At 47.3% G+C, this 25,431-nt stretch overlaps 2 protein-coding genes across 2 annotated transcripts in view; one reads left to right on the top strand and one right to left on the bottom strand.

Annotated features, from left to right (window-relative positions):
* Positions 1 to 23,941, top strand: part of Wwc2 (WW and C2 domain containing 2) — a 167,998-nt gene extending 144,057 nt beyond the window's left edge. Inside the window, exons 18-23 of the mRNA XM_041673724.1 lie at positions 139 to 331; positions 5,521 to 5,685; positions 6,828 to 6,920; positions 10,000 to 10,242; positions 15,429 to 15,556; positions 20,008 to 23,941. Coding sequence (XP_041529658.1) covers positions 139 to 331; positions 5,521 to 5,685; positions 6,828 to 6,920; positions 10,000 to 10,242; positions 15,429 to 15,556; positions 20,008 to 20,074 — 889 coding nt within the window. The 3' untranslated portion in view covers positions 20,075 to 23,941. The remainder of the gene's footprint in view (positions 1 to 138; positions 332 to 5,520; positions 5,686 to 6,827; positions 6,921 to 9,999; positions 10,243 to 15,428; positions 15,557 to 20,007) is intronic.
* Positions 17,951 to 24,519, bottom strand: LOC121462245 (claudin-22). Its single transcript, XM_041673725.1, has 2 exons — positions 23,799 to 24,519; positions 17,951 to 18,844 (listed from the first exon to the last, which is right to left on the bottom strand). The coding sequence occupies exon 1, from the start codon at positions 24,517 to 24,519 to the stop codon at positions 23,857 to 23,859; it is 663 nt and encodes a 220-aa protein (XP_041529659.1). The 3' UTR covers positions 17,951 to 18,844; positions 23,799 to 23,856.
* Between the last annotated feature and the right edge of the window lie 912 nt (positions 24,520 to 25,431).

Genomic DNA, 25,431 nt, shown 5'->3' with positions numbered 1-25,431 from the left:
TTGAGGTGTCGCAGCAGGTCTTGAATGACTTGTATGAATCTGTTACTGCTCAGATTAGCATGCCCAGGCTCGCTGCATGGAGTATGCCTGCGGAGCAGAAGTAGCTTTTCATGTCTCTTTTGTTTTGTTTCACCGTAGCTTAGCGATGCTTAGAGAGGTCTCTGATGAAACTGTGGCCGCAGACGAGGCTGAAGTTCACTTGGCCAAGGACAGTCGCACAGAAGACCCCAATTCCTGCACTAATGGGCCCGAGACAAGTGAAGACCAGTGTAGGAAAAACAGCGAGCCTGCTGCAGACCCTGCTCAGCCACCAACTGGATTTCCCACCCTGGTAAATGTTTTGCTACACCCTCCTAAAGCAAAACCCAAATGTAGACGCCATGTACTCAAGGGGTGCTTGTCTTCTCTTTCGAGTACATCCCAAACCAGGATTTGGGCCCCAAAGCTGACTATGGAAGGCTTTTATGAGAATATCACCAAGAGCATTGAAAACACTTTACAGTTTTCACATGGGCTCAGAATATTAATTTTCCTTTGTATCTGGCAGAAGCAATGCTCACTACTTTATATCTCTTAAACGTGGGTGCTTGTTAAAAGGATTGTCTAGACTAGAGACACAGCTGGATTGGTCCAGTGTCTACAGCCCTGGATGTCATCCCCAGCATAGCTGTACCCCTGGAGCTCAGGAGAGGGATAGGCAGAAAGATTATCAGCTGTGTAGTGAGTTCAAGGCCAACTGAGATCTACAAGGCTCCATCTCAAAACAAACAATAACAGAAACAAGCAAAGCAAGGTGTGGTGATTCCTGTGATCCCAACCCTCATGAGAGTCAGGCCAGCCTGGGCTCCATGGCAAAACTCTGTCTCAAACAAGTATTTTTCTGTTTTAGAGACATCAGAGAGCAGGGGCTACTTAGTGGTATCAAGTTTCAAAATCTTACTTCAGTGTTAAACATGAAGAATTTGAAGTTCATCTTGGCTGGCTGGAGTTCCAGATGGAACCTTCTCTGAACGATAATGCTGACTTGGGCAGGCACAGGTGTGATGAGTCTTTCTCTGGCCTGCCAGCCAGCTCCCAAATAATGACATGGAGATTTCTTGTTAATTATGAAAGCTCAGCCTATAGCTTAGACTTGTTCCTAGCTAGCTCTTATAGCTTAAATTAACCCATATTTTTATTACTCTACATTCTACCACATGACTTTTATGTCTGTTCCATTCTATGTGTCTGACTCATTTGTAAATGGCTGGTTTCGCCCTCTTTCTTCTTCCCAGAGTCCTCTCTGTTTCCAGACCCCATAACATCTTCCTGCCTGGTTATTGGCTGTTTAGCTTTTTAATTGCACCAGTCCCAGCAATACACTGTTACACCATGTACAAATACACAAATAGCCATAACATCCCCCCCCTTTTTTTTTATTTTTTGGTTTTTTTGAGAAAAAGTTTCTCTGTAGTGTTGGAGTCTGTTCTGGAACTAGCTCTGTAGACCAGGCTGGTCTCGAACTCACAGAGGTCCACCTGCCTCTGCCTTCTGAATGCTGGCATTAAAGGCATGCGCCACCATCACTCAGTTCCATTTCCCCATTTTATTAAATTAAAAGGAAAGGTTTTAATTCTAACATAATAAAACTATATACAATAAGAACAATTATCAGTTAAATTACTTTCATAATGTCCAATTTATTTGTATTTGGCATATTTGGAGAAAAAACTATATTATCTATCTTATCTTGCTGAATTTAAAGTTTTGTACCAGACCATTTTTATCATAACTTATATTACCATTCTAACACTATCTTTTTAGACTTCAAATCATTTTCATAGATAAACAATTTAAACTTTTATGTCTCTCAACCTTATACACTTTGTATCTTTTGTGAATTCGGTAACAAGGAAAACTATAACTCATTTTCAACCCCATCAGAGACCCGAGAAGGGCGTAATATTACCTGAATAATCAGGAAGCAAACAATTTCCAAAACTGTAGAAATGGCAGAGGCAGCCGCTGCCTGGACAGTCACCCAGGGTTCCTCCGCAACATGGCGGCTCCATCTTCAACCTACAGGTCTAGCATATCTGACAGAATTTTCTATAAAGCTGGAATTTTGGAGGACCATCCTACCTTGTCTTGGCAAAATTCGGTGGTCACTTTCTTTTGTGCCCTGCTTGTCCAGTTTGCACAATATACTGCCAATAGTCAATGCAAGGGCAGTTTCTAGCTTTGCCACATTGAAAGCAAACTCTATATGATGGCTCTGTGATCCTCATCATCCTTTTTTGAAGTAAATTGATGCTGCCAGAAGCAGACATGTCTCACTGTCATGAGAAGCCTTATGTTATGAAAATGTTCTAAATGCCATATTCTGTAGGTCTTTGAAGTGTTTGAAGACCATCTATCCATCTAAAATATATTTCTGTATGACCTTGAAAACATACCTAATATGGCCACAAATTTGACTGTTATAGATGACTAACCTGGATTTCTCAATTATCCTAAATGATTTATAATAATAACTTTTAAGGAATAGAACTTTATATTACATTTTTAAATGAACTGCATAGGTAAGATACCTTAAATAAGAGTAGAAATATATATACAGTATAACAAAAATAACCTTAAACTTGAATCAATATATAAAAATTCATACCAATGTAAAATATTTGAGACCAGTGGTTATTCAAAAGTAGAATCAACAGTCCACCCTTTTATCCCATCATTGTGTATCTCCCGCTTTCCCTTCAGAAAGAGATCCCTTAATCTAATCTCCTTTCTCTGGCTTTTTTTCTGACCATGATCAACAACTTGTAGCCAGCCTCCCTAAATGATGTCAGACATCCATAATCCATTGAATGACTAAAAACCACCCATCCCACCTTGTGGGAATATGGGAGTTGTATTCTCTAGAATGCTTCCTGTTGTCTGGGATTGGGGGAAGGGGGCAGCATCTCTAGGGAACCCTGAGAAAATTGAGATGACGGTCAAGTCCTGGGAGAGATAGCTGCATCATTTGTTGTCTAGGTTCTGTGTAATAAGACAAGTGCAGAGACTTTCCTTCAGTCCTGGCTGGAGTAGTCTGTGAGGCTGGACCATCTCAGTTAGCAGGTTTGGAGTTGAGGAGACTGCAACAGAGGCATTCTGAGGCTGGAACACCTGGACTGCTTGTTTTTGTTGGTGTCTGGTCCTTTTTTGTTTGTTTGTTTTTGTTTTTCTGAAAACAAACTTTTAAAAGCAGCATATTTCTGCATCAACACAAGTATGGCATGTGTGGGCGGTGTGCACAAGTCAGCTAAAGATGACTGTTTGATGTTGGAGCAAGTAAAATGATCTGTTTGAAAGGATGGCTGTACTGATCAGTCAGGAGAACTCTAGCCAGATTTATCATGGCTCACCCAGTCCCAGAGCTGCTCCCATAGCAAGGGATCAGCATATACGACACCTGTCTTCCTTGGTTTCTCTCTTCAAGTTGGTAGCCAAGATTTTCAGGGGGTCTCCTCCATCCAAATATGATCTTCATTAATTTTGAAGAGAACCGTAACTTTTTGTTTCCTGTGGAAGCAAAGGCATAACCTCTCCCCAAATGCAACACATTTCCTGACTTCCATTTTGAAACCAGCGTATTTCTAAACCAGTGTATAGGCTGGTTTAGTTCAGCATCCCCGTCCATAATCCATCGTTTCTCAGCAGCTGCCATTCGCTCATCTGGATCCAACAGGATCCAGGCGCCGTGTGCATTTTCCATCTTTACCTGACTTATTCTTTTTATATTACTTTACTTTTATTTAAAGACTTTATTATTTTAAACTATTTGTAAATGTCTATACCCATTTTCTTTATTTTTTTAAAGCACTTAAACCTATTAAATACACTGTACCTGACTTTTGTGCCTCTGCAGCCTTCTCAAGCCAAATCTTAAACTGCTAGGCTCCTACCACCTGACTGCTTAGAGTATGGCATGCTAGCAGCTGGCTCCACCCTCTTTATTCTGTGAGAGCCTGGCCTCATGCCAGCGGTACCAGCCCACAATCACATTTACTTGCCCTAACACTGGAATGTTGTGTCCGCCTGAGGCAGGCATTTGTACCAGGTGCCAACTGCTCAAATGCTCAGCTATACAGCAGGGCCTTTTAAAAAGAGCCACACCTCTGTACACTGAGCCTACCTGAGAGTTCCAGGGAACCTTTTCTTTCTTTCTTCTATTTATTTATTTTTTTGGATTCGTGATTATGAAACAGGCAACTTGATCCCTTGGGTAAGAAATATATCAAGTGCCGTCATTACCAGGGCAATCCCCCAACAAGATGCAGAGACTGCATGTCAGCAAAGGGCGTGGAGATAAATCTCTCTGGAGCCGGTTTCAGGGACCAGCATCTGCTGTATTCGCATTTCGCATGGGCAACCGCTTAGATAGTGGAGCCTGTTGACTGTGTTTGGTTAGCACATTGAACGCTCAAACAACCAGGGTCTCTACGCGGAAGTCGCATATTAAAGGAGACATGGAGAGTGCAGACATGTCACGTGTTAGCTACAGGCTACTCAAGCGCAGTGTGCCAGGTAGGCTGACTGGTGGGTATGCCTGCATTTTCTGCTACAATCCAGACGTCCAGAATGGGGATGTGTCGTGTCCAAGACGCAAGAGTGAAGACTCACTAAAAATAAAAGACAGATAACTGCTTATTCATGGAGTTGGTGTTGGGAGACACTTCCACTTTTTCTTCTGTTGTGGTTTTGTTGGATTTCCAAAGACGCACTGAAACCACCACAACAGTGGTTATTCAGTTAGTATGACTGCAAATTCCACGTCTGCAATTTTATGTTACTGTTGTTTTCATCTGTTTTTTATTTTATTATTTTATGTTTATGGGTGCATTGCCTGCATCTGTCTGTGCACCGTGTGCATGCAGTGCCCACAAAGGCTGGAAGAGGGACTAGGACAGGAACTGGAGTTGCAGGCAGTTGTGAGCTGCCATGTGGATGCTGGAGAGTGAACCTTGAACCTGCAAGAGCGGCCAGCGCTCTTAACTGTGGAGCCATCTCTCCAGCCACTATATTGGATTTTTAATCATTTTTTTATCGTTATACCTTGTTCTGAAAAAGAGAACCAGTGTTTAGAGATGATATTTCCATTAGGAACGTCTCCCTCTCCTCTCTCCTTTCTGAAACAAGGTGCTCTGGCGGGCCAGCCTTGCTCACAGTGCTAGAAGAGTCTCTGCTTAACTTGAGCTGTTTGCTCAACTCCCCAGAACAGTGGTTCTCAGCCTATATGGGCCATGACCCCCGCCACGGGGGTCGCATATCACAGAGCCTGCAGGTATCACAGATTTACATTACGATTCCTAACAGTAGCAAAATTGTAGTTATGAAGTAGCAATGGAATAATTTTATGGTTGGGGTCCCCACAACACGAGGAACCGTATGAAAGGGTGGCAGCACCAGAAAGTCTGACCACCGCTGCCCTAGCAGAGCGGCACGCACAGGACACGCACCTGCCCGCTCCTGCTGAATCTCCAGCTTTTATTGCAGGTCGATAAGGAGACGAATACCGAAGAAGCAGTGGATAGCAATATGGCGGTCCGCCCCAAAGACCGCAGCGGCCTGAGCTCCCGACAGCATCCCTTCGTGAGAAGCAGCGTGATAGTGCGCTCACAAACCTTCTCCCCAGGCGAGCGGAGCCAGTACATCTGCAGGGTAAGGGGCAGCCCTGCCTGAAGACACTAAGGGCCACAAACAGCAGGTGTAGAACATCATACCCTGGGGGTCCTTTTCAGTGGGTTTGTTCCCCCCACACACACAATGTCTTGCTGGCTCTAATGTAATTTACTTGGCAAAGAACTAAAGTGTAAGGATTTAGATGGTAAGAATTGTTGATCTTCTATGTTTAGAAACATAAAATGACTTAAGAAATGTATTTTGTATGTTTCATATGCATTTCTAACTGTATTAATCATGCTGAAGAGAAATGTGAGTTAGATTTTACAGCACAGATTATGTTCTAAGACCTTGCATCCCTGAATCAGACTCATAGTCCCTGGATGAAAATTGTGAGATTGATGTCAGTTTCCCCAAAGTCTACTTGGTGAATTATTGTGAACTATAGTAAATGGCTTTAATATCACATACAGCTAGGCAGAAACTTTTAAAATTATGAATTTATCCAGGCAATAAAATCTTTATTGAGCACCTTCCTAGAAACTCCGCCCCCTTCTCATTTGCACAACTTTGGTTCTTGTCGATGACTCAGAGCATAAGTACCAAGCAGCTGAAGAAGCCATGAGTTGCTATTGGTGGAATCAATGCCGTGGGAAACAGAAGAGCAGTGGGGGTTGGAGTAGACACAGGGCTGGGGGTGGCCTTTCTTGATAAGGTGACCTTCAGCCGAGCCTGAGCCGGGGGAGGAGTGAGCAAGTGTGTTCCAACAGCACAGGCTCTTAGCGCTGTCCTTAGAGAAACAAAGCGCGGTTAGCTACGAGTACAGAACTTGCCGCCTCGTAAAACCTTTACATCCAGACTTTGACACACTGCTACCAAAAGGCAGCTCTTGGGGATATTTAAGAAAATTAAGTTCAGAAAGCCAAAGAATAGGGAAGAAATTATTTATGAAAGATTTTCTTAAGAGTATAGCTCCTGGGCTGCGGCCGTGGCTCTGCGGTTGACCAGTTCCCCAGAGTGGCCCTGGGTTTGATCCCCAGCACAGAAGTGAAGGGGAAAGAAGATGTCGTTCACATTGTCTCTCGCTCCCTGCTTTGTTCTGTAGCCGCCTCCCTTCTGACTGCCACTAGCTGTTGGTTATTTTGTAATTATCTCCTTTCCTTTTTATCTCTGGATCCCAGTTAAATCGCAGTGACAGTGACAGCTCAACCTTGGCCAAAAAATCTTTGTTTGTGAGAAACTCCACGGAACGGCGCAGTTTGCGGGTTAAAAGGGTGAGTATTCCGTGAGGCAGGCTTGGAGACCATAACTTCCAGAGGGTTGAGTGTCCGCACTCCCAGCTCTCGGGCTGGTGACGGAAGCCCTGGATCTCATGGAGCTGCAGCTGGGAGTCACTTACGGAGCCGGGGAGGACGTGTTTGTCCCTGGTTTGGAACCTGTGCTGATTAAGGCTGGAGACTGGTTTGCAGTGTCTTAAGAGAAGGTGGTCACTAAGCCCCCAGTGTCAGTGAGTTGAACCACCATTTCTAATGGGGATTTCAGCTTCTCCACCATGCCCAGCTCTTGATTGTGGGAGAATGTAAACCTGGCACCTTCCCTGACGGAGCAGATGTTCCACAAAGGAGTAGCACACGGGTGCTTTGTGCGGGGTTTGGGGAGACAAGGGGTGTTGTGGGATATTTTGTTTGCATTCTGACAGTTAAGTTTGCTTTGAGTCAGAGGGCGAAGCTAACCACTAGCTAGTTAACCATAGAGGTTTTGGAGGACTGAGGACAGATAGGAGACAGGAAGTAGTAAGGCGGGGCTGAGAGAGGATCTTAACCCTTCTGGATGGAGGAGCAGAAGACATTTTATAACTTGCAAAAACAATTATTTTTAGGCATTAGAAATAATATGGCTAGGACGATTCTCATTTCTTTCTACTCACCTGCCTTCCGAAGCAGCTCTTGCTTTTGGGGGATGGCAGCATTGGGGCATTTTTTAACTGGAAGTGTTGAGGACCTGGGTAGAGCTGGGTTACTCATAAACTTAAGAACCCCTCGATCTAGACAAAGGCACATTCTGAAATGTTGCTTATGTTGGGGTGTAGCTGGCTTGTAAACTGCGAGGGTAGCGTTCTGACTTAGGGATCCCAGCAGGGAAACTGTAGAGGTCTTGAGCTTACAAAGCACTGCAGAGATTTGCCTGTGTGGCTGTCACAGTGTGAGGACCCTCGGCAGTGCTGTCCTGAGCCCTCCTCACACTGCCTCTGGTGCAGCTGTGTTGAGAATGGTCTAGGGAATGGATACACAGTGTAAACCAATGTAGCCTGCCAGTCAGTGCTGCCCACGTCTGTGAGAGCTCACAGCTGAGCACTGATCACCAACACACCACTGTACACCACTGTACACTAGTCCTCATGGAGGCTTCATGCACCTTTGCTGACTCTGTGTGTGTGTGTGTGTGTGTGTGTGTGTAACAGGCATATGCATACCACAGTATATATGAAAATCAGGCAACTTTTGGGAGTTGGCTCCTGTCTTCTACCTTGCTGAGACAAGGTCCCTCTTGTTCCCGCCGCTTCACTGTGCTCTAGCCTCGCTGGCCTGTGAGCGTCCGAGCAATTCTGTCAGTGTCTTGTATGAATGAGACGCATGCTGCCACCTCCAGCGTTTGCTTGGGTCATCTGTCCCATGTGCCAGCATGTTTACCCCTGAGCCATCACCCCAGTGCGGGGGGGATGTCTGACTGAAAGAAAGTCATGTGGTCAGGGCACCCGCACATCTCGCTCTTTCTTTCCGTGGTGCTGTACGTGTGTGGAAAAGGCAGGGGTTGGGTACAGGAAACCTAGTAACAATGTTACGGAAGACAGGATATTTAGCAATGAGATCCCAAGCTGTGCCAGGTGGTGCAGACCTGTTATGTGACACTGTCCCTGGAAGGTGGGAATACATGTCTACTCGTCCCTCACAGGGAACCCTCAGACCCAGTGTGAATACTCCAAAGCGCAACCCTTTAATCTTGGAGGGACCCACTGCAGAACAAGGCCCTTATATAATCCAGGCCCTTGGGAGGCCAACTAGGAAGATCACAGTTCAAAGACAGCATACAAAGTGAGTCTGGGACCAACCTGGAACTAGTAAAACTGCCTTGAAATAGAAAGAGGACTGGGGGTGTAGCTCACTGGTAGGATGCCTACACTTACAAGGTCCCAAGTTCAATTCCCAGGACGACTAAAGGAAAAACAAGTATTCTAGTTTGGGTGAGGCGTCAGTCCAAGAGGCACCAAAAGGCCCCCTCCATCGCTGTGTCATGACCACCATGGTGACTCCCATCTCCAGACCAGAGCACTTGTGCCATGTGGTCCCCGTTCTTCCAAATCTCAGCTCCCATCCCCACCTTGTGAATCCATGCAGAAATTCTCCGGTAGCCCTGCTTCCGTTATCCTCTTCAGCCTAGTTTAAGTTCTCTTCCTTGAATGGGTCTGACTCATCCCCGAGTCCTCCCTCTCTCAGCTGGCTTCTTGAGATGGGTAAGACACAAACTCACAGTTCACCGCTGCCTGCAGCCTCATCAAGGCCAGAGACACCATCCTTTCCCTGATACTATCCCCGTAACTCACCCGCCAGCAGGCATTTACTCCTATCTACTTGGAATGGTTTCTTGATAAATGGATAGATTGGCCCTAGGGAAGACAGTTATGAGAGCAGACTGCACAGCAGGAAGTCAGGGAAGGAGCTGGAATGTAAACATCTGGACTGTAGGACAGAGGCCATCTCCACTGCGTTCTGACCAACACTCACAGCCTTGGTAGCTAAGGAGCGAGCTGCAGGGGTGTCCTGAACTAGAGGCTATATAACTGTCTTGTGATGCATTTGCTTTTCATTCACCATGAACTGTGCTATCCACTTAAAAATCACTTTAATTATGTTTGTTTGTAAGGTTACCACCTAATTTGTGTGGGGACAATGGGCAACTTTGAGGAGCTGGTTTTCTCTGCCCACCATGTGGATTCCAGGGATAGAACCCAGGTCATCAGACTACCTAGCACTCACTTTTGAGATCTCTGTAGTTTACAATGGCTCAGCTTCATTGCATGCTCAGCTACTAAAGTGGCAGGCTGGCCAGATAGCAGCCCCTGCTGCTCTCATGGGACCCAGGCTGAAGGAGCTTCCACCTCTGGTCACTGCTGTGTCCCCAGTGGGAGGCAAAAATGACAGATCTCACAGCACTTTGACAAGCGTCTCCCCAGAGGGGACACCTCTCCCACCGGCCTGTCTTTGGCCAAAGCAAGCCACATGGCCAGTTCTGTGTCCTGTCACGTGAGGAAGGGCAGAGGTAGGAAAGGGGCATCTGTTGTGTCTCCCTCCACAGGCCGTCTGCCAGCCCTCCCTCAGGAGGACTGCTCAGGAATGCCCTGTGCGCACATCTCTGGACCTGGAGCTGGACCTGCAGGCCTCGCTGACCCGCCAGAGCCGCCTCAACGATGAGCTGCAGGCCCTGAGGGACTTACGGCAGAAGCTGGAGGAACTGAAAGCTCAGGGAGAGACTGACCTTCCCCCAGGCGTGCTGGAGGATGAGAGATTCCAGAAGCTTCTGAAGCAAGCAGAGAAGCAAGTATGGAGTTCTGGGTCACCCCAGCAGGGGCTGGTGCAGATGTATGCGTAGGGGCGGGCACCTTGGAGGAGGGTCCCAACATGGGCATCTTCCCATCCTTTTCCTAGGACTTGGGGCATGGCCACCCCACCATTGTAGAGTCCTTCCTGCCCAAATATTGCTGTGGTGGTGGTTGTCCACCCGACCCCAAGGCAGCTCTGTAGTTTCCTGACAGAAAGGGAGCATGGCGGCATTGGGCGTCTCCGCAGATGGCACCCAGCGTTTGCATTTCAGCGCTCGGGAGAGTCCACGTTGCCACAGGAGCTATAAATACGCTGCTAATTTTAATGTTTCTAAATTTTCCCTTTCCTTCCTGGAAAAAAGATTGTATTCCACTTTAATAGTACGCATGCATTTGCCTTCACCCTAAAACCATGTCTAGAAGATAAGATAAGGTGACGGAATAAAGAAATGGGGCATCTCAGTGGGTTGCCCTGACTGGAACTTGCTATGTAGACCAGGCTGGCCTCAAATAAATTCACCTGCTTCTATTGCGAGGCAATGGGATTAAAGGTGTGCACCACACGTGCGCTGTATTGTTGTTATTGTGGAGATTTGTTTTTGTTTTTGGGGTTTTGTTTTGAAACAGCTCCTCACTGAATTCAGGCTGATCTTTAAGAATGTCCTTAATCCCAGGACTCTGAAAGTAGAGACAGGTGGATCTCTGTGAGTTCTGGTCTACATAATGAATTCCAGGATTGCCAGGGTCATATAATGAATGAGACCCTGTCTCAAAAATACAAACAAAACAAAAAAGAGAACGTGCAATCCCCCTGCCTCAGCTTCCCAAGCGCTGGCACTATAGGGATGCACCATCCCTCCTAGCAAATATCAAATATTTAAAAGGGATTTTCTTTTAATGTGCCACCTAAATATTACTGAGTCTGCCTGAATATAATACTGATTTATTCTCAGGGTTAGGATTTGTATTTTGGCTTAGCGATCTGTATTCATTGCTACATTTAAATAGGGCTTCCCATACAGCTGGAATGTTACACGTGCCTGAACGTTATTCTTTTAATGTGGCCCTTTGGGTGGCGATCTGACTAGCAGCAGGTGATTCCTGGAAGTGCCCACTAGAAAAGGACCCTCCGTAACAAGTTTGTCTTTTGGACTGATATGCTGGGTCCCACCTGGTGGCAGTGTTGAGAAGCAGCTGAGCCACAAGGACACTAAGCTCCTCAGCTGAGGACTCCTAGCTGAAGGAGCTGTTGGAAGGTGGAGGTCTAGTTGGGAGAGGGGAGTCACATGGTTGCCTTTGAAAGGCCTTGTTTCCAGATAGGCCTGTGCTCCCCGGCACACTCCCCACAGCCATTTCCTGCGCCCCCCCCCCCCCTGCATGGGTTCAGATGCAACAGAGCTGTGGCAGGGTTTGGAGAAAGAGGTGGGGGAGGGGACTTGGGGTGGAACTTCCATCAGAACATCCCAGACTCTTTGGGTGTGTGGACGCCAGGGGCCAGGGTCGAGCTTCCATCAGAATCTTCTTACCTTTCAGGTGTTCTCTTAGGTGTTGCTACAGCAACAAGAAGTGGCTAAGATGTTGGTGAGGAAAGAACGGTCCAGACAGATCTGAGATTTAAAAGATTCTTTGAATGTGTTAAGCATTATATGTCCACAATTTAGGCAAATGTCTAAGAAAATTCAAGAACTAAATAACAGAATGATGAGAACTGACAGATGGGGCTGTTGGTGGCCCTTGGGGGTGGGCATGACTGTGGCAGGAATGCCCATAGTCCACCCTGTGCTTGGCTACTCGGGGGGACAAGCTCCAGGAGTAGCAGCCGTAAGGGTTCCTAGCATCCTGATGTAAAGCGTATATACGCGCGTGCACACACACACACATGCAGCCCTCTCACTTCACTGGGAAGGAAGTGTGCACATAGACACAGCAGCCTGTACACACATGCACACACGCATTGTGCACGCGCACACACACAGCCCTTTCATTGCCACCATTTCCCTGTGAGGCTGGGCATCTGTGATTTCCATCAGATCATCATAAAGTGCCTAACGGTGACCCTGCTAATCGCCATAGAAAATATGAATGTGCCTCCTAGGGAAACAGCAGCCCCAGCAGCCGACCCTGGACCTGCCCTGGACCCCCCCCCCACCCCCGCCTTAGGCTCTCAGGATCGTCCTCCGTAAGCCTCCATGTTGACAGCAAAAAGTCTCTTTTATAGCTTACAATAAAAATCAAATGTTCATGCCCGCGGATTGTGCTTCCCCTTAGGAAGCGGAGTGAGGAGCCGAGGACTGTAAACTTAGATGCTGTGTTCCTTGTTCTGTCAGGCTTGACGTGGCTGGGAGTGAGCCCCTGGGCCTTGCTGCAGGCCAGGTCTTTTCACGTAAGCGGAAAGCGAGTCATCTTTTGGAGCCTACCACATAGAAAGTACCAGGGTGCGAGAGGATTTTGTTGTTGTTTGCTTGTTTTAATTTCAAGTGATACATATACTGCTAATACTTTTGAAAGTTAGGCTATACTGAAAAAAAATTGCTGAATATATTAATATTCTGTTGTGTCTTGTTCTTCTTGGAAGTGTTGGGGCTCTCATTGTGTGGAGGAAGCAGAAAGCAAGTCCCATAATGGAACTGTTAAGGAAAGGAAAGGCAGGCCAAGGCCTTGAGGAGACTCCATGAGGAGGGGAATGTGGCTGGTGGTCCAGAAAGGGACCAGAAGAAGCCGACTGAACTGCAGTGTGACCAGGGTAGTCACAGCTACACACTCAGCTGTCACCTGGTGTGACCCTGGCAGCTTCCCCAGGCACTGCCTAGTCTGCTCCACTTCCGCAGGCCCCGGGGAGACTGGGAAGGAAGTTACCCTGGAAGGACACCAACAGTTGCCCATGGAATTCCTCCTCTTAAAACGGCTTCCAGGGGAAAATAAAATAGCCAAACCTGTCCCACATACTGTAGCCTTCCTTGTCCGCAGTCACATATGTGGTCTCAGTTGCCTTTAATAAGCTAGAAACGTTAAAGAGAAAACTTCAGAGATGAAGGGCTGGTAGCTCCGGGTGTTTAGTGACCGTTCTGCTCTGTTACTGGCTACTGCCCGTCAGCTCTCCTGGTACCTGTACACGCAGCTGTATTTGGTCAGGAACAATACATGCAGACTCAAAGTTAGAAGAGAAAGTGAGCGACAGGCTGAGTTGTGGCTCCGCGAGTTTAATGCTTCAAACCTGACCGCTGCCCTTGGCTCCCCGGCACACGGGTGAAAAGCCAGGAGGAGAGGCGTGTGTGCGCTGTGCTGGGGTGGAGCATCATGGGAACCCCTTCTGCTCAGTTTCGTTACCAACTAAAAGCACCCCTAATTTATTTTTCTCTTTCCGTGTTTTCCCCTTGTCTTGTTGCTGGTGTTGGGGATTATTGCTGGTTGGGTTTGTTTGTTTGTTTGTGTTTTGGTGGGGTGAACTTTAGGTATAGCTCAGGCTGGCCTTAAACTGATGACAATTTTCCTGCCTCAACCAACCTTCGGAGTACTTGAATTATAGGCATGCGCTCCCTCATCTGGCTTCTCATTCTTATTTACTTATGCCCTGATTCACTCGTCGGTTTGCTCTTGAAACACAGTCTCTATGTACGCCAGGCTTTTCTGGAGCTCTCTGTGTAGCTCAGGCTATCCCAAATTTACAGTCTTCCTAGTTAGCTTTCCAAGCCACTGTGCCTCACTCTTTTTTTTTTTTTTTTTTTGTGGTTTTTCGAGACAGGGTTTCTCTGTGGTTTTGGAGCCTGTCCAGGCTGGTCTCGAACTCACAGAGATCCGCCTGCCTCTGCCTCCCTAGTGCTGGGATTAAAGGCGTGCGCCACCACCGCCCGGCTTGTGCCTCACTCTTAAAATGTTTTTTAATGTTAAGTTGAAAAAAAAAAAGTTAACCCAAGAAAACATTAACATTGTTTTTAATTTTTATAATTAATACACTCTCTTGTTTTTCTCATTCATTGAACTGTATCTGTTTTGTTCACAACCCTCCCCTCCCCTCTAATAGACTGTAGCCTACGACGGAGTGACTCACACTGAGACAGGAGGCTTACTGATGCTGACTCAGACGCTGAGCGATTTCCGCGGGTTAGCTCCTTTAAACTCCTAACCCACTGGAGTACTTACCCAAGAAACTACAGCCTAAGGACTAGCCAAGCCCCTGCCTCAGACTCAGAGCTAGGAAGTGCTCAAAAGGGAATTTGAAATCAGACAGTCAGCCCCAGGGTCCGCCATCTTCACCACTGCCAAAATAGAATATCCCTACCATACGTATTTGCTTATTAGGGGACCACATGGAGGAAATAGGGAAGCAGCCATTAGTGAACAATTTGTATTAAAATATCTAAGTGTGGGCTGGAGAGATGGCTCAGAGGTTAAGAGCACTGCCTGCTCTTCCAAAGGTCCTGAGTTCAATTCCCAGCAACCATATGGTGGCTCACAACCATCTGTATGGGGTCTTGTGCCCTCTTCTGGCCTGCAGGCATACACACAGACAGAATATTGTATACATAATAAATAAATAAATATTTAAAAAAATAAATAAATAAAATAAAATATCTAAGTGTGTGAGTGTCTAATGCAACATTAACAGTAAAACAGAGTATTAGGGGCCAGTGAGAACTTGGTGCCTGAAGGAACTAAGGGGATATAAGAACAGATGGGGTTCCTTCTGTCCCTTAGCCTGCAGCAGGTCACGCGGTGTGTCTGTGTGCGGGACTTGGAGCCCTGTGCTTACATACGCCATTGCTTAGTAGTCAGGTGCACTTAGGAAGCTCTTTAGCTGGCTGACACAGGGAAACAGGGCTGGGGAGGAAAGAGTTTGGGAGTGTATTTACTGAAATATTACCTATTCAACGCTAGTGGTTTTCAGTTTTAGGTTTTTGTTGTTTGACGTTTTCATTGTTGCTGTTGTTGGCTTTGTTTTGTTTTTTTGTTTTTGAGAGTCCTCAGGTTTGCCAGATGTAAAAATTTTAAGTGTGGTTATTGCGTCACCTAGATTAGGCAGTACCTCCCCCTCTTGGCATGAGCCTAGCATGTGGCTGTTGTCCTCTACTGCCCAACAAAAGCCACCCTTGACTGCGCGCCTTGGCCTCCAGCTGAGCCTTGCAAGGCGTCTCCAGGTTTCTAATCAAGCTCTTATCTGTTGCCCCACTGTTATTTCCTCTGCCAGGCTGAGCAGACGAAAGAAGAGCAGAAGCAAGACCTGAACGCAGAGAAACTGATGAGGCAGGCGTCCAAGGATGTGTGCCGGCTGCGGGAGCAGAGCCGGAAGGTGCCTCGGCAGGTGCAGTCCTTCAGGTAAGTGGCTTCCCGGCACCAGCTCCTTCTGTGACGTCCCCCTCCTGCGCCGTGATTGCACAAGAATTCACCTCAGGACTAAGTGACCCTTGCCACTGTGTCTGTCCCTGGTATGAATATAGTTGTACATGCGCTCCACGCTGAGGTGACACCCACTGATCCTGTCTCCCCAGCAGCCCGGAACCTCTGATTGTCATGAGTTCATCTCATTGAGAAAGCTTCACCCAGGATATAGAAAAATACACAAAAGCCATGGATCTTTGGGGGATTTTGTTCGCTCATTTTCTGGCCATTCCTTGGGTACCATTCTCTCTCTCTCTCTCTCTCTCTCTCTCTCTCTCTCTCTCTCACACACACACACACACACACACACACACACAACACATACACACACGCAGAAGCACACACGCAGACACACCTTGCACTGTTCTGACCCCCACAGTACAGCAACGGAACACATGCTTCCTGCTCCTACGGGGTCCCTAGTCTGACAGGACCGAGGTCTACAGCCCCTTCAGGGCCATGCAGAGCAGTTTCATGTCGTGCGGATGAATCTGGACCATGAGAGAATCTGGGGAGAACTCCAGTCTGTGTAGGCCAGATATGCGGGCTCTACAGGTCAGCTCAAGGAGGGCACCATTGGAGTCCACTGTGGAAGGGTTCCACCAGGTCTTTCTTGAGGCACTGGCTGTGGTGGCTGTGAGGAACGGCACAGACAGAGCTGTCCCAGGCGAGCTTGTCAGACTCCACAGGGCCTGAACACCACACAGAAGGATTTCAGGTGTGGCTTTGAGTACTGAGGAAGCCAGGTCTCTGAGAACAAAAGTCACGGTGGGGATCCTGCTGGGGCAGGCAACGGAGGCGGCAAGGAGGGAAGACTGAGGCAGAGAGCAGGGGAGAGGAGAGTGTTCTCAGTGAGGACTTCCTGCTTTGCATAGCCTGGGTGAACCATGCTGTCGGCCAGCCAAGTAACTCCACCCGGTGGACAGTCAGAAATCAAGCTCTGGAGGGGTTAAGGGTCACATGGAGAGAGTTCCCACGGTAGAAACAGGCGACACATCCCAGAAAGTGGGGGAAGGTGACCAGGAGAGGACACCTGCTGGGCACTGGCAAAGGTGAAAAGGAGTGGTCAAGAGCTGGAAGGAGCTCAGAGTGTGGTCCTGGGGCTGAAGGACCAGAGAGGACAGACTGTGGGACACTGAGACGTAAGAGAAGAGAATTAAAATGTCCCCAGATCATGTGGCATGGGGGGGCCTCAGAGACCATGCCGCTTGGTCAAGTATAGGAGGATCGCAGGAAAAGCTTTCTCTACTTGTTTTATGTTAATTTTAGTTTTGACTTAGGTTTCATATAAAGAAATCCTCACAGAGCTTCTACGCTTGGGCCAGCAAGATGGTTCAGTGGGAAAAGGCGCTTGCGGCCAAGCCTGATGGCCTGAGTTCAGTGCCTGCCTAGAACCCACATGGTGGAAGGAGAGAGCCAGTTCCCATGAGTGTCCTCTGACCTCCATACATGTACTGTGACGTGTTCACCTTCTCCTCCCTCATATGTGTGCACACACACAAATAAATGTAAAAGGAGAGAAAAAGAAAACCAGTTAGCTTTTAGGTCGTGGAGAAGGATTGAGAGAGAGGCTGTTTGGGAGAAGGAAAGGAAGGACTCATGGCGGAAGGGGAGCTTTGAAGGGCGGGAGCTGGCATCAGGCACATGAGACTTCAGAGCAGGGGTCATGTTGACAGAGGTGTCTGTCCCACCCAGTCCCAAAGAAACACACAGAAGCCTGCATTAATTATAAACTGGTTGGCCTATTAGCTCAGGCTTTCTTATTAACTAGCTCTTACATTAACCCATAATTCTTGTCTTGTTAGCCACATGGCTTGGTACCTTTATCAGTGAGGCATTCTCATCTTGCTTCCTCTGCATCTGATGACTGCAGACTGAGATTGAGCCTTTTTGCTTCCCAGAATTCTCCTATGCAGCCCACCATGCCCCCGTGTCTGCGCTCGGTGCGCTGGCACCCAGTTCACGAGCTTCGGGCAAGGGGCTGGAGGTTAAAATACACAGACACACACAGACAGAGAGACAGCAACATGGGTCATCCTTGAATTCCCCAAGAATGCCCCCTTTATTGTGTTCAGGGGCAGATTATATAGAGATAGCCACGCCCCAGCCAAACCCACCAGAAACCACTCTCCTGCCATCAGGAACTCCTGAAGGTCTCGTGCTCCGAGCAGCTGTAGGCACTCAGATCTGGGGTCTCACTGCTCCCAACACTCCTACTCTGGCTGCTCCGCCTATACTTCCTGCCTGGGTACTGGACAGTCAGCATTTTATTAAACCAATACAAGTGACAAATCTTTACAGGATCCAAGACCACTGGAAGCTGAGGTGCTGAAGGTCCCATATGTATGGGTAAAGGACTGGGCTTTCCTGCCCACTGTGCCAGACAGCCACTGTGGCTGTTTGCCGGAAGTGCTACTGCTTGATTTTGTAGCCATGGAGTGGTGGCAGGGCCCTTCCTGCCCAGCATGCTGCCACCTTCCACAGAAAGCAGTGCTGCCAACCATGGACAATCTTTAACATCTTCCCGTTGTTAAAATCCAAAGTAAAGAACGCATAAGCACTGCTGTTTCCCATAAGAAACCCCCCTGCCTGTCCTGGTATGATGGCACACGCCCAACAGGTCAAAGGCAGAGGCAGGGAGATCTCTGAGTTCAGGGCCAGCCAGTCTACACAATGAGTTCCAGGGCAGCCACAGCAGCTGGGGCTACACAGTGAGGCCCCCTCTTTGGGGGGGGGGGGGTCAACCCATTGATATCACGAAGCTCGTGATGAGAATGAACATGTTGGACTGAGGGAAGACACACCGTGTAGGGACTGTGACATCTATGATAGCTGAATGTGCTCCTTGGTGCCTAGGGCAGTGAGAGATGAAGGAGCAGCAGCAGGTGGGTCAGGAGTAGGCCTGCTGCGAAGCCAGGAGCCCAGTGGCCACGTTGCTCAGTCCAGTCAGCAAGGAAGGCAGGCGCTGTACCTGACCATGTAGTTAAATCCTCGCAGGGTTCAGCAGGGTCCTGTGGCCTCCCAGGAATCATGGCAACAGTCTCTGGCCTTTTTAACATCTTGACTCGTCTTTTAGGGAACTAGCCAATCGTAAAGGGAGCTGTATCATAAAATAACTCTGTCCAGTGTCCGCTTTTCACTCCATCGGCACCATTTCTTGTGTGTTGAGGGGAGGCACCTTAGTCCTTCCTCCCAGCTGCCAAGCACGGCTATGTGTGTGAGGTCCTGTAAAAAGATAAGCTGCCATCACCGTTGGTCACCGTATGGTCCTGAAATCTTATTTTTCCTATCGTTCCCCTAACGTGAATACCATCCGTCAGTCTCCCCTTGGCGCGCAGCGTGATTTCTTCCTAAGATCGTCAGGTGGGGGCTGGGAAGATGGCTCAGTGAGTGACACTTGCTCTTCGGCATGGAGGCCTGAGATAGGTCCCCCCCGCCACCTGCCTAGGAAAGTAAGACGACCTGTAACTGCTGCTGCGGACGCTGAGACAGGAGGATTCCTGGAGCTTGCTGGCTAGCCAATCTTACTGAATCAGCAAGCTCCAAGTTCAGTAAGAGACCCTGTCTCAAAGGGCTGACAAGGTGGCTCAGCGGGTAAGGACACCTGTCCCCAGGGCAGGCAACACGAGTTTGATCCCTAGGACCTACGTAATAGGAGATAACCAACTCCACAGGGTGTCCTCCACGCTACACACACACACACACACACACACACACACACACACGTAAATAAAAGTAATGAACAAATTAAAATAATAATAATAATATGGAGAGCATTTGAGGGAAACATGAACAGTGCCTCGTGTGTCTCTTCCAGTGTCCCCGTCTCTGCCTTCCTTCACATGAGTTTGTTCTGACAAACTTCTTGGTATCACGGATTCTGTAAGGACTCTGGGAATTTCAGTTCAGCGTTTTGACCCTTTGGAAGCTTCTCTAACCTTAGAAATATCCGAACACAGCCCCACACCCCTGATGGATTACAGATGCTCTTCAGTTGGGAACCCTCGGGGAACACAGTGACTTAGTGTGTAGGGGACTTGGAGCCAGAGGAACTCAATGTACCACCCACCCTTAAAGCAAGGACAATGCAGCCTGGGACGATGGCTCGGTGGGGAGAGGCACTTGTCACCATGCTTGGTGGTCTGAGTTCAACACCAGGGCCCACGGAGAAAGAGGGGACTGACTCCCACAAGTGGTAGGAGTTTCCTCTGATTTCACCATGGCATTGCACCCCTTACACAAACACCAAATAAAAATGGCCATAAACAATGATTAAAAATGAAGGCTCTCGTGATTTTAAGTGTGGTTTCTGGGATTGTGGAGACAGCCCTGGGGCTCTCAGAATTCCCAGGATGATGCTGAGTGGTCCTCTCCCTCTCTCCCTCCAGGGAGAAGATAGCCTACTTCACGCGAGCGAAGATCAGCATTCCGTCCCTGCCAGCTGATGACGTGTGACCCTGCGGCTCAGTGTTACTCCCCACCTGCTCTCTTTCCAAGGGAGGGTCAAAGACTGAACATTTGCTGTTTGTTGTTTTTATTTTTGTTGGGGGGTGGGGCTTTTGTTGCCTGTAACCTAACTGTCAATCTTGAAGAACTTGCGTTTCTCACCAGTCTCATCAGGTTAATCTCTAAGCTCCTTTGAATGTAACTCTTACATGCTTTGCGAAGGAAAAAGAATTCACAGGACGGAAACGGGGTGATCTGGTCCCCACGTGTGGCACAGTGTGTATGTGCAACCCCTGGGCTTCACTGTGCAAAGTGGAACAGAGGCCGCAGGTGCCCAGTGCATCCCTGCTGAGCCCACTGCAGGGGGCAGCCACGCAGGAGCTGAGAAGTGGAACAGAGGCCACAGGTGCCCAGTGCATCCCTGCTGAGCCCACTGCAGGGGGCAGCCATGCAGGAGCTGAGAAGCTGCTCCCACCAAACCAGAGTCCTGAGCTAGAAAGCCACACTTCCCCACTGAAGGTGCTCGCAAGCAAGCATCGCCCTGCGTCCACCCGAAACAGGCGCGTCCTTCCGTCAGCTGGGTCTGGCCCTCTCATTTCCACAAGACATTTCTTTCTGCCCTCCTAAACTTGTCTGGAGAAAACAAAACATGTGAAATGCTGAATACAAGAACATGAAAAGCCAAGGTATAGTCCCACTGTAGAGAGCTGTGGTTGGAACAGAATGGGAAGGGGGCACCAGCTCCCGAAAAACACCAAGGAAACGCAACTGATGCTTATGTGGCCTCTGCTTCTAACGCAATCTGAACCTGCAGAGCTGTCTTTCTGGCCTGTACCAGTCCTAGGGATAAAGGCAATGCCACAGAGAAGCATGAGGTGGCCCTGGGTTCTAATGACAGCGTAGGCAGAGCAGAGGGGACCCACCCACAGCACACGCGGTATGGAGGGGACATACCCATGTTCAGTAGGTGAGGTCGGATGGGGCGCATCTTAATGAGATCAAGCTGGCCAAAGAGAACAGTTAGTCCACAGGTTTCTAGGCTTACTAGGAACTATTTTGCTGCTGTCATCTTTAGGGGAGTCTCTCAGTGAGTCAGCAGTCGGACGCAAAAACACAGGGTGTGCCTGAGGGTACTGAGAGTGTGGACTGGGTCACTTAAACATATGTATATTTGGGGGGAACAAACAAGATAGAAATTGTTCAAAGTATCCTATTCTCCGGGTTAGGTTTTAACCAGAACAGGGCACTTCTTTTTTTAAAAAAGAAAAAGAAAGGAAGGGAGAGGAAAGAAAAAGACTCAGCATCAAAGTGTTAAAATACATAGGTTTTAGGTAATTTAAACCATACTTACTTAGTCTGTCATACTGGAAGAAGCCGGGTTTTGGTGAGCCATCTTATATAGCAAGCTAAATTATTTTTATTTTTTTAATGCAAAATAATTTTATAGGAATTTTAAAAAGAAAGTTAGGCAAGAAAAATCTGTTTTTAAAAAGAATTATGTTCTGCTGGAATCCCCATTAGTAAGAACTTTTATTTTCCTGAATCTATGCAGATTTTAGAAAGTTCATCCTATCAGAATCAAAATGTATACCCAGCCAGAACTTCAGTTATCAGCTGCCGCACCGAAAACTCCAGTCGTTTTCCCTCAGTGTTCCACAGCTTACACCCAACTTAGAAGATGTAACTGGACGTGACAGCACTTGGAACAGAAAACAGCCTAGTGGCAGACTGAGTCCCATTTGCCCTGCAGGTGACTGGAGGGAGCTGAAGTGCCCCCCCCCCCCATCCAGGTCAACTGTGAACAGCAGAGGTTTATTTAATACAGTGCTAAATAAAGGTCAGCTGTCTTCAGCAGCAGAGTTTGGCCCACGGACCTGTCCGTAGAATTTTGTGTAGTTGTACCGTACGATTTTATTTTCATTTATTTATTTACGGTCTTATTTATGTTCTGTTTAATATATAGTTCGGTTCTGGCCATCTTAAATGTTGGGCTTACAAGAGGCTATATTGGAGTGTTACAGCTTTATGATTTTCATCAGTTTTATTGCTAACTTTTTGTATTACAAAAAGTCTCAGACGAGTACTAAAGAATAAAGTGTGTCTCAGGCTGGTAGCTCACAGTTGTGACTGGGGGGCTTTGGTTTGATTTTACAGAACATGCTCGTTTCTAACATGAGAGAAGAACTTATTCTAGTAGAATCTTCCCCCACACTAAGAGTCAGCAATAGTATTGTGGATTACACGCAGCTTGACGTGGGCCACCGCATTTGTATTAACCCACGATTCAAAATCATCTTACTAACTCAATCACAAAACCGTATGGGAAAATAAAAATTTTAATGTTATTAAAAAATATTTTTAAAGGTAGAATTTATTCTGGACAGGAAAAAAAGAATTTAATATTTAGCTCTCAAGTTTGGATTATCAGTATATTATTACAGTTCTATATACCAGACTTTTAAGTGTTACAGATACAAAAAGAGTATTACTTGCCAAATGAACAAAGTTTAGCTGAGTCTCTGTAGCATACAAATTAAGTACTTTTTTTTAAAAAATTGCTATGAATTTATATTATATTAACTATGAGAAGTTCAGGACTGAACGAACTGTTTAATCAGGTTGAACCCTGCATATGTTTCTGTTCTCATCGGCGCTGTGTGTTAAAGTGTTCAAATACCACACACGGACTGTCTTCCCCTGCTGCACTTTCCATGTGTTTATGAAAACACACTCAGTAATTTAAAAAAAAAAAACAAGGATACATATTTCCTAATACTGTATTTCAGCGTTGCTTATTGTTCAGCTCATTTCCCTGATTGGCACAAATACAAGAATCTACTTGAACCATGTACCAAGCAAATATAAAATGTTCCATGAAGAATTTCTCAGGCCAAAAATTTGTCATGAACAGTTCTTGATTAGACTGTAGATCTCAAGGATAAACGAGATGGGATATTTTTGTTTCTCTAGGGAAACAAGGGCTGATTAGTCTGTGGGCCCCAGCTACCCTACCCGAGCTGGCAGCGTTCTTCCAAAGGAGGCAGCCGTCCCAGGAGGCACTGTGCCCACCCACACACGCCAGTCCCGACCTCTGCCACAGAGTCAAAGCAGGCAGGACATTCCACCCCACCACACAGGGACAGAAGGAGGTGCACTTTTGCGTGGCACATTCTACCTGAGTTCCCAGAATCCACGAGAACCGCTCTGTTTAGAGGCAGGCATGGATATTTCTGACGTGGGAAGAACTCTCTAGAGAGAGGTCTCTGGAAAGGGGGTGTCCCATTGAGTCAGGACCAAGCAAGTGTTTTGTTCCTGTTGTTGTTGTTGTTGCTTTTATTGTCCTTGGTTGTCATGTATTTTAAATAAGTATCTACTGAGATCTTAGTTTCCTAAGTTACTTTAGATACCCTAAAGAACATGGTCAACATCACGTCTGTTTCCCACATGACTCCTGTCCACGTGAACGATCCTTTCACAAAAGCGCTCGTATGATGTTTGGTTTACCCACTCATGGTGTGTGTGCAATCACAGCCTATTTTAAAGGCTGACAACGTTCTAAAGCTCACTAATGGCTGATTACTTCAAAATATCCTGATTCAACTGGCTCCAAATAGAAAATACGCAATTGTAGAAAGAAAATTGTATTTAGAAGTTAATAGTCACAGAAAGGAAATATGCATTTCGGGAACTCAAAATCACACTGAGTAGGGGTGATTTTAGCAGGAGATCCTACCAAGTCCGGCTGGAGCGAGCACCTGCTGAAGAGTAGAAAGGCCACTGATCCATCTGGCTTAGATTTCTGAGCTGGCGTGTTTCAGCTCCAGCTGCTGACAGTGGTCTTGCAATCCTGCCACTGCATAGTGGCCAGAGGCGGGGGCAGCCGGGCTCCAGCAGGCTGCACAGTTGAGCAGCCACCCTCCCAGCACCAGGCAGAAGCCAGCAAACCAGCCAAGGAAAAGGGCCTCCCCAAACTCCCACCTGGGCACAATCTCAGGCAGGGTCTCATCCCAGAACTCCTGAACCGTCACGTGGGCCACCCAGGAGACAGGAACCAGGACCATCACGCCCGAAGTCCAGAGCAGGAGCCCTCCCAAGATGAGCAGCCGCCTCTTCAGACCCTTCTGGCTCTCTCCAAGCCTCCAGCAGTCCAGGCCACAGCCAGAGCCCAGCAGCCCCAGCAGCCCCAGCCCATTCGACAGAGACATCAGGATCCTGGAGATCTGGAGTTCAGCTGGCAAGGCCAGGAAGGAGTCAAAGTCCTTGCATTGCCTCCCCACTTCCTCCTGGATGACGCAGGCTTTCCAGAGCCCCATGGTCCAATTTTCCATCTCGTTCAGGTCCAGGTTGAGGTTCTTCCAGTGGGGCAAGTAGTTGGTGAGGCAGGCTAAAACCCATCCCAGCAGGGCTAGCAGAAGTGCAGCGGACTGCGTGGCTTTCCGGAAAACCAAGCCCATTAGAACGTCCCGCGAGCCTGAGCCAGCCCGACTCCTGCCCCGCTTGCTGTAAAAAAAGTGTGACACTTAGCTCTTGCAGAGCTTAGACATAGTTTTGCATTGTGTGTATAGGAGGACGCTTGCCAGGTCTACTATTGTTTGAGTCCATGTTGAAAAGGTTTCAGAAGAGGACAGGGAAACACTGCTATGAACCAGCAATGCTAAGGTGTGGCCCGGGGCTGTGTTTGTGTCCTGTGGGCTGAAGTTTGTGCAGAACACTTTGTCAGGGAGCCTCTGAGGTCAAGTTGTGCTAATCCTTTCATTGTGAAGGTTTACCTGGCTTTCACATTCCCAACGCTCCTAACAAGTCGGAGAATTAAGTCTAAATGTAAAAAAAAAAAAAAAAAAAAAAAAAAACCTCTTAATTGAAGGTTCGGGTTCAGCTCCTCCTGCTTTGTGCTGTGCTAATTACACCTGTCAGATTTTCATCTGTTAGAGTTTCCGTGCATGTGTTATGATAATACTGGGTGTTACCATCTTTGCAAAAAAAAAAAAAAAAGAGGTTCAGAGAGAAGTATTTCTTAACCAAATAAATCAATCTTATCAGGAATCCCTCTAGACTTTAAATCAGGCCTGTTTTGAAAATTCTTTGGCTACACAGTGCAGAGAGCAGGAAGCAATGTCGGCCCTCACTTATCTGCACGCCTTGTGTTAAGTCACATGCATAAGCCATGAATAGCTGTCAGGCTCTGAGAATTTGGAGGAATTTTCTTCTTTCTGTTTTTTGTTTCTTTGCTGAAATTAACTTCTTAGGATGTAGGGAAGAGAAGCAACAGGGCCTTTGGGTAGAGTCAACATGGTTGCTCCCATTTCACTACATCTCCCCATGTCTGTCGTCTGGAACTGAACACACAAGTTTTCATTCTGACAAAT

This window comes from Microtus oregoni, unplaced genomic scaffold (assembly GCF_018167655.1).
Source record: "Microtus oregoni isolate MIOR12 unplaced genomic scaffold, Mior012 000024F_ref0000369, whole genome shotgun sequence".
Lineage (NCBI taxonomy): Eukaryota > Metazoa > Chordata > Mammalia > Rodentia > Cricetidae > Microtus > Microtus oregoni.
Note: the sequence above shows the minus strand (reverse complement) of the source record. Positions and strands in the feature narration are given on the sequence as shown.

Excerpts from the sequence above, each read along its gene's own strand:
- LOC121462245 (XM_041673725.1), bottom strand. The coding sequence starts at position 24,519 with ATGGGCTTGGTTTTCCGGAAAGCCACGCAGTCCGCTGCACTTCTGCTA.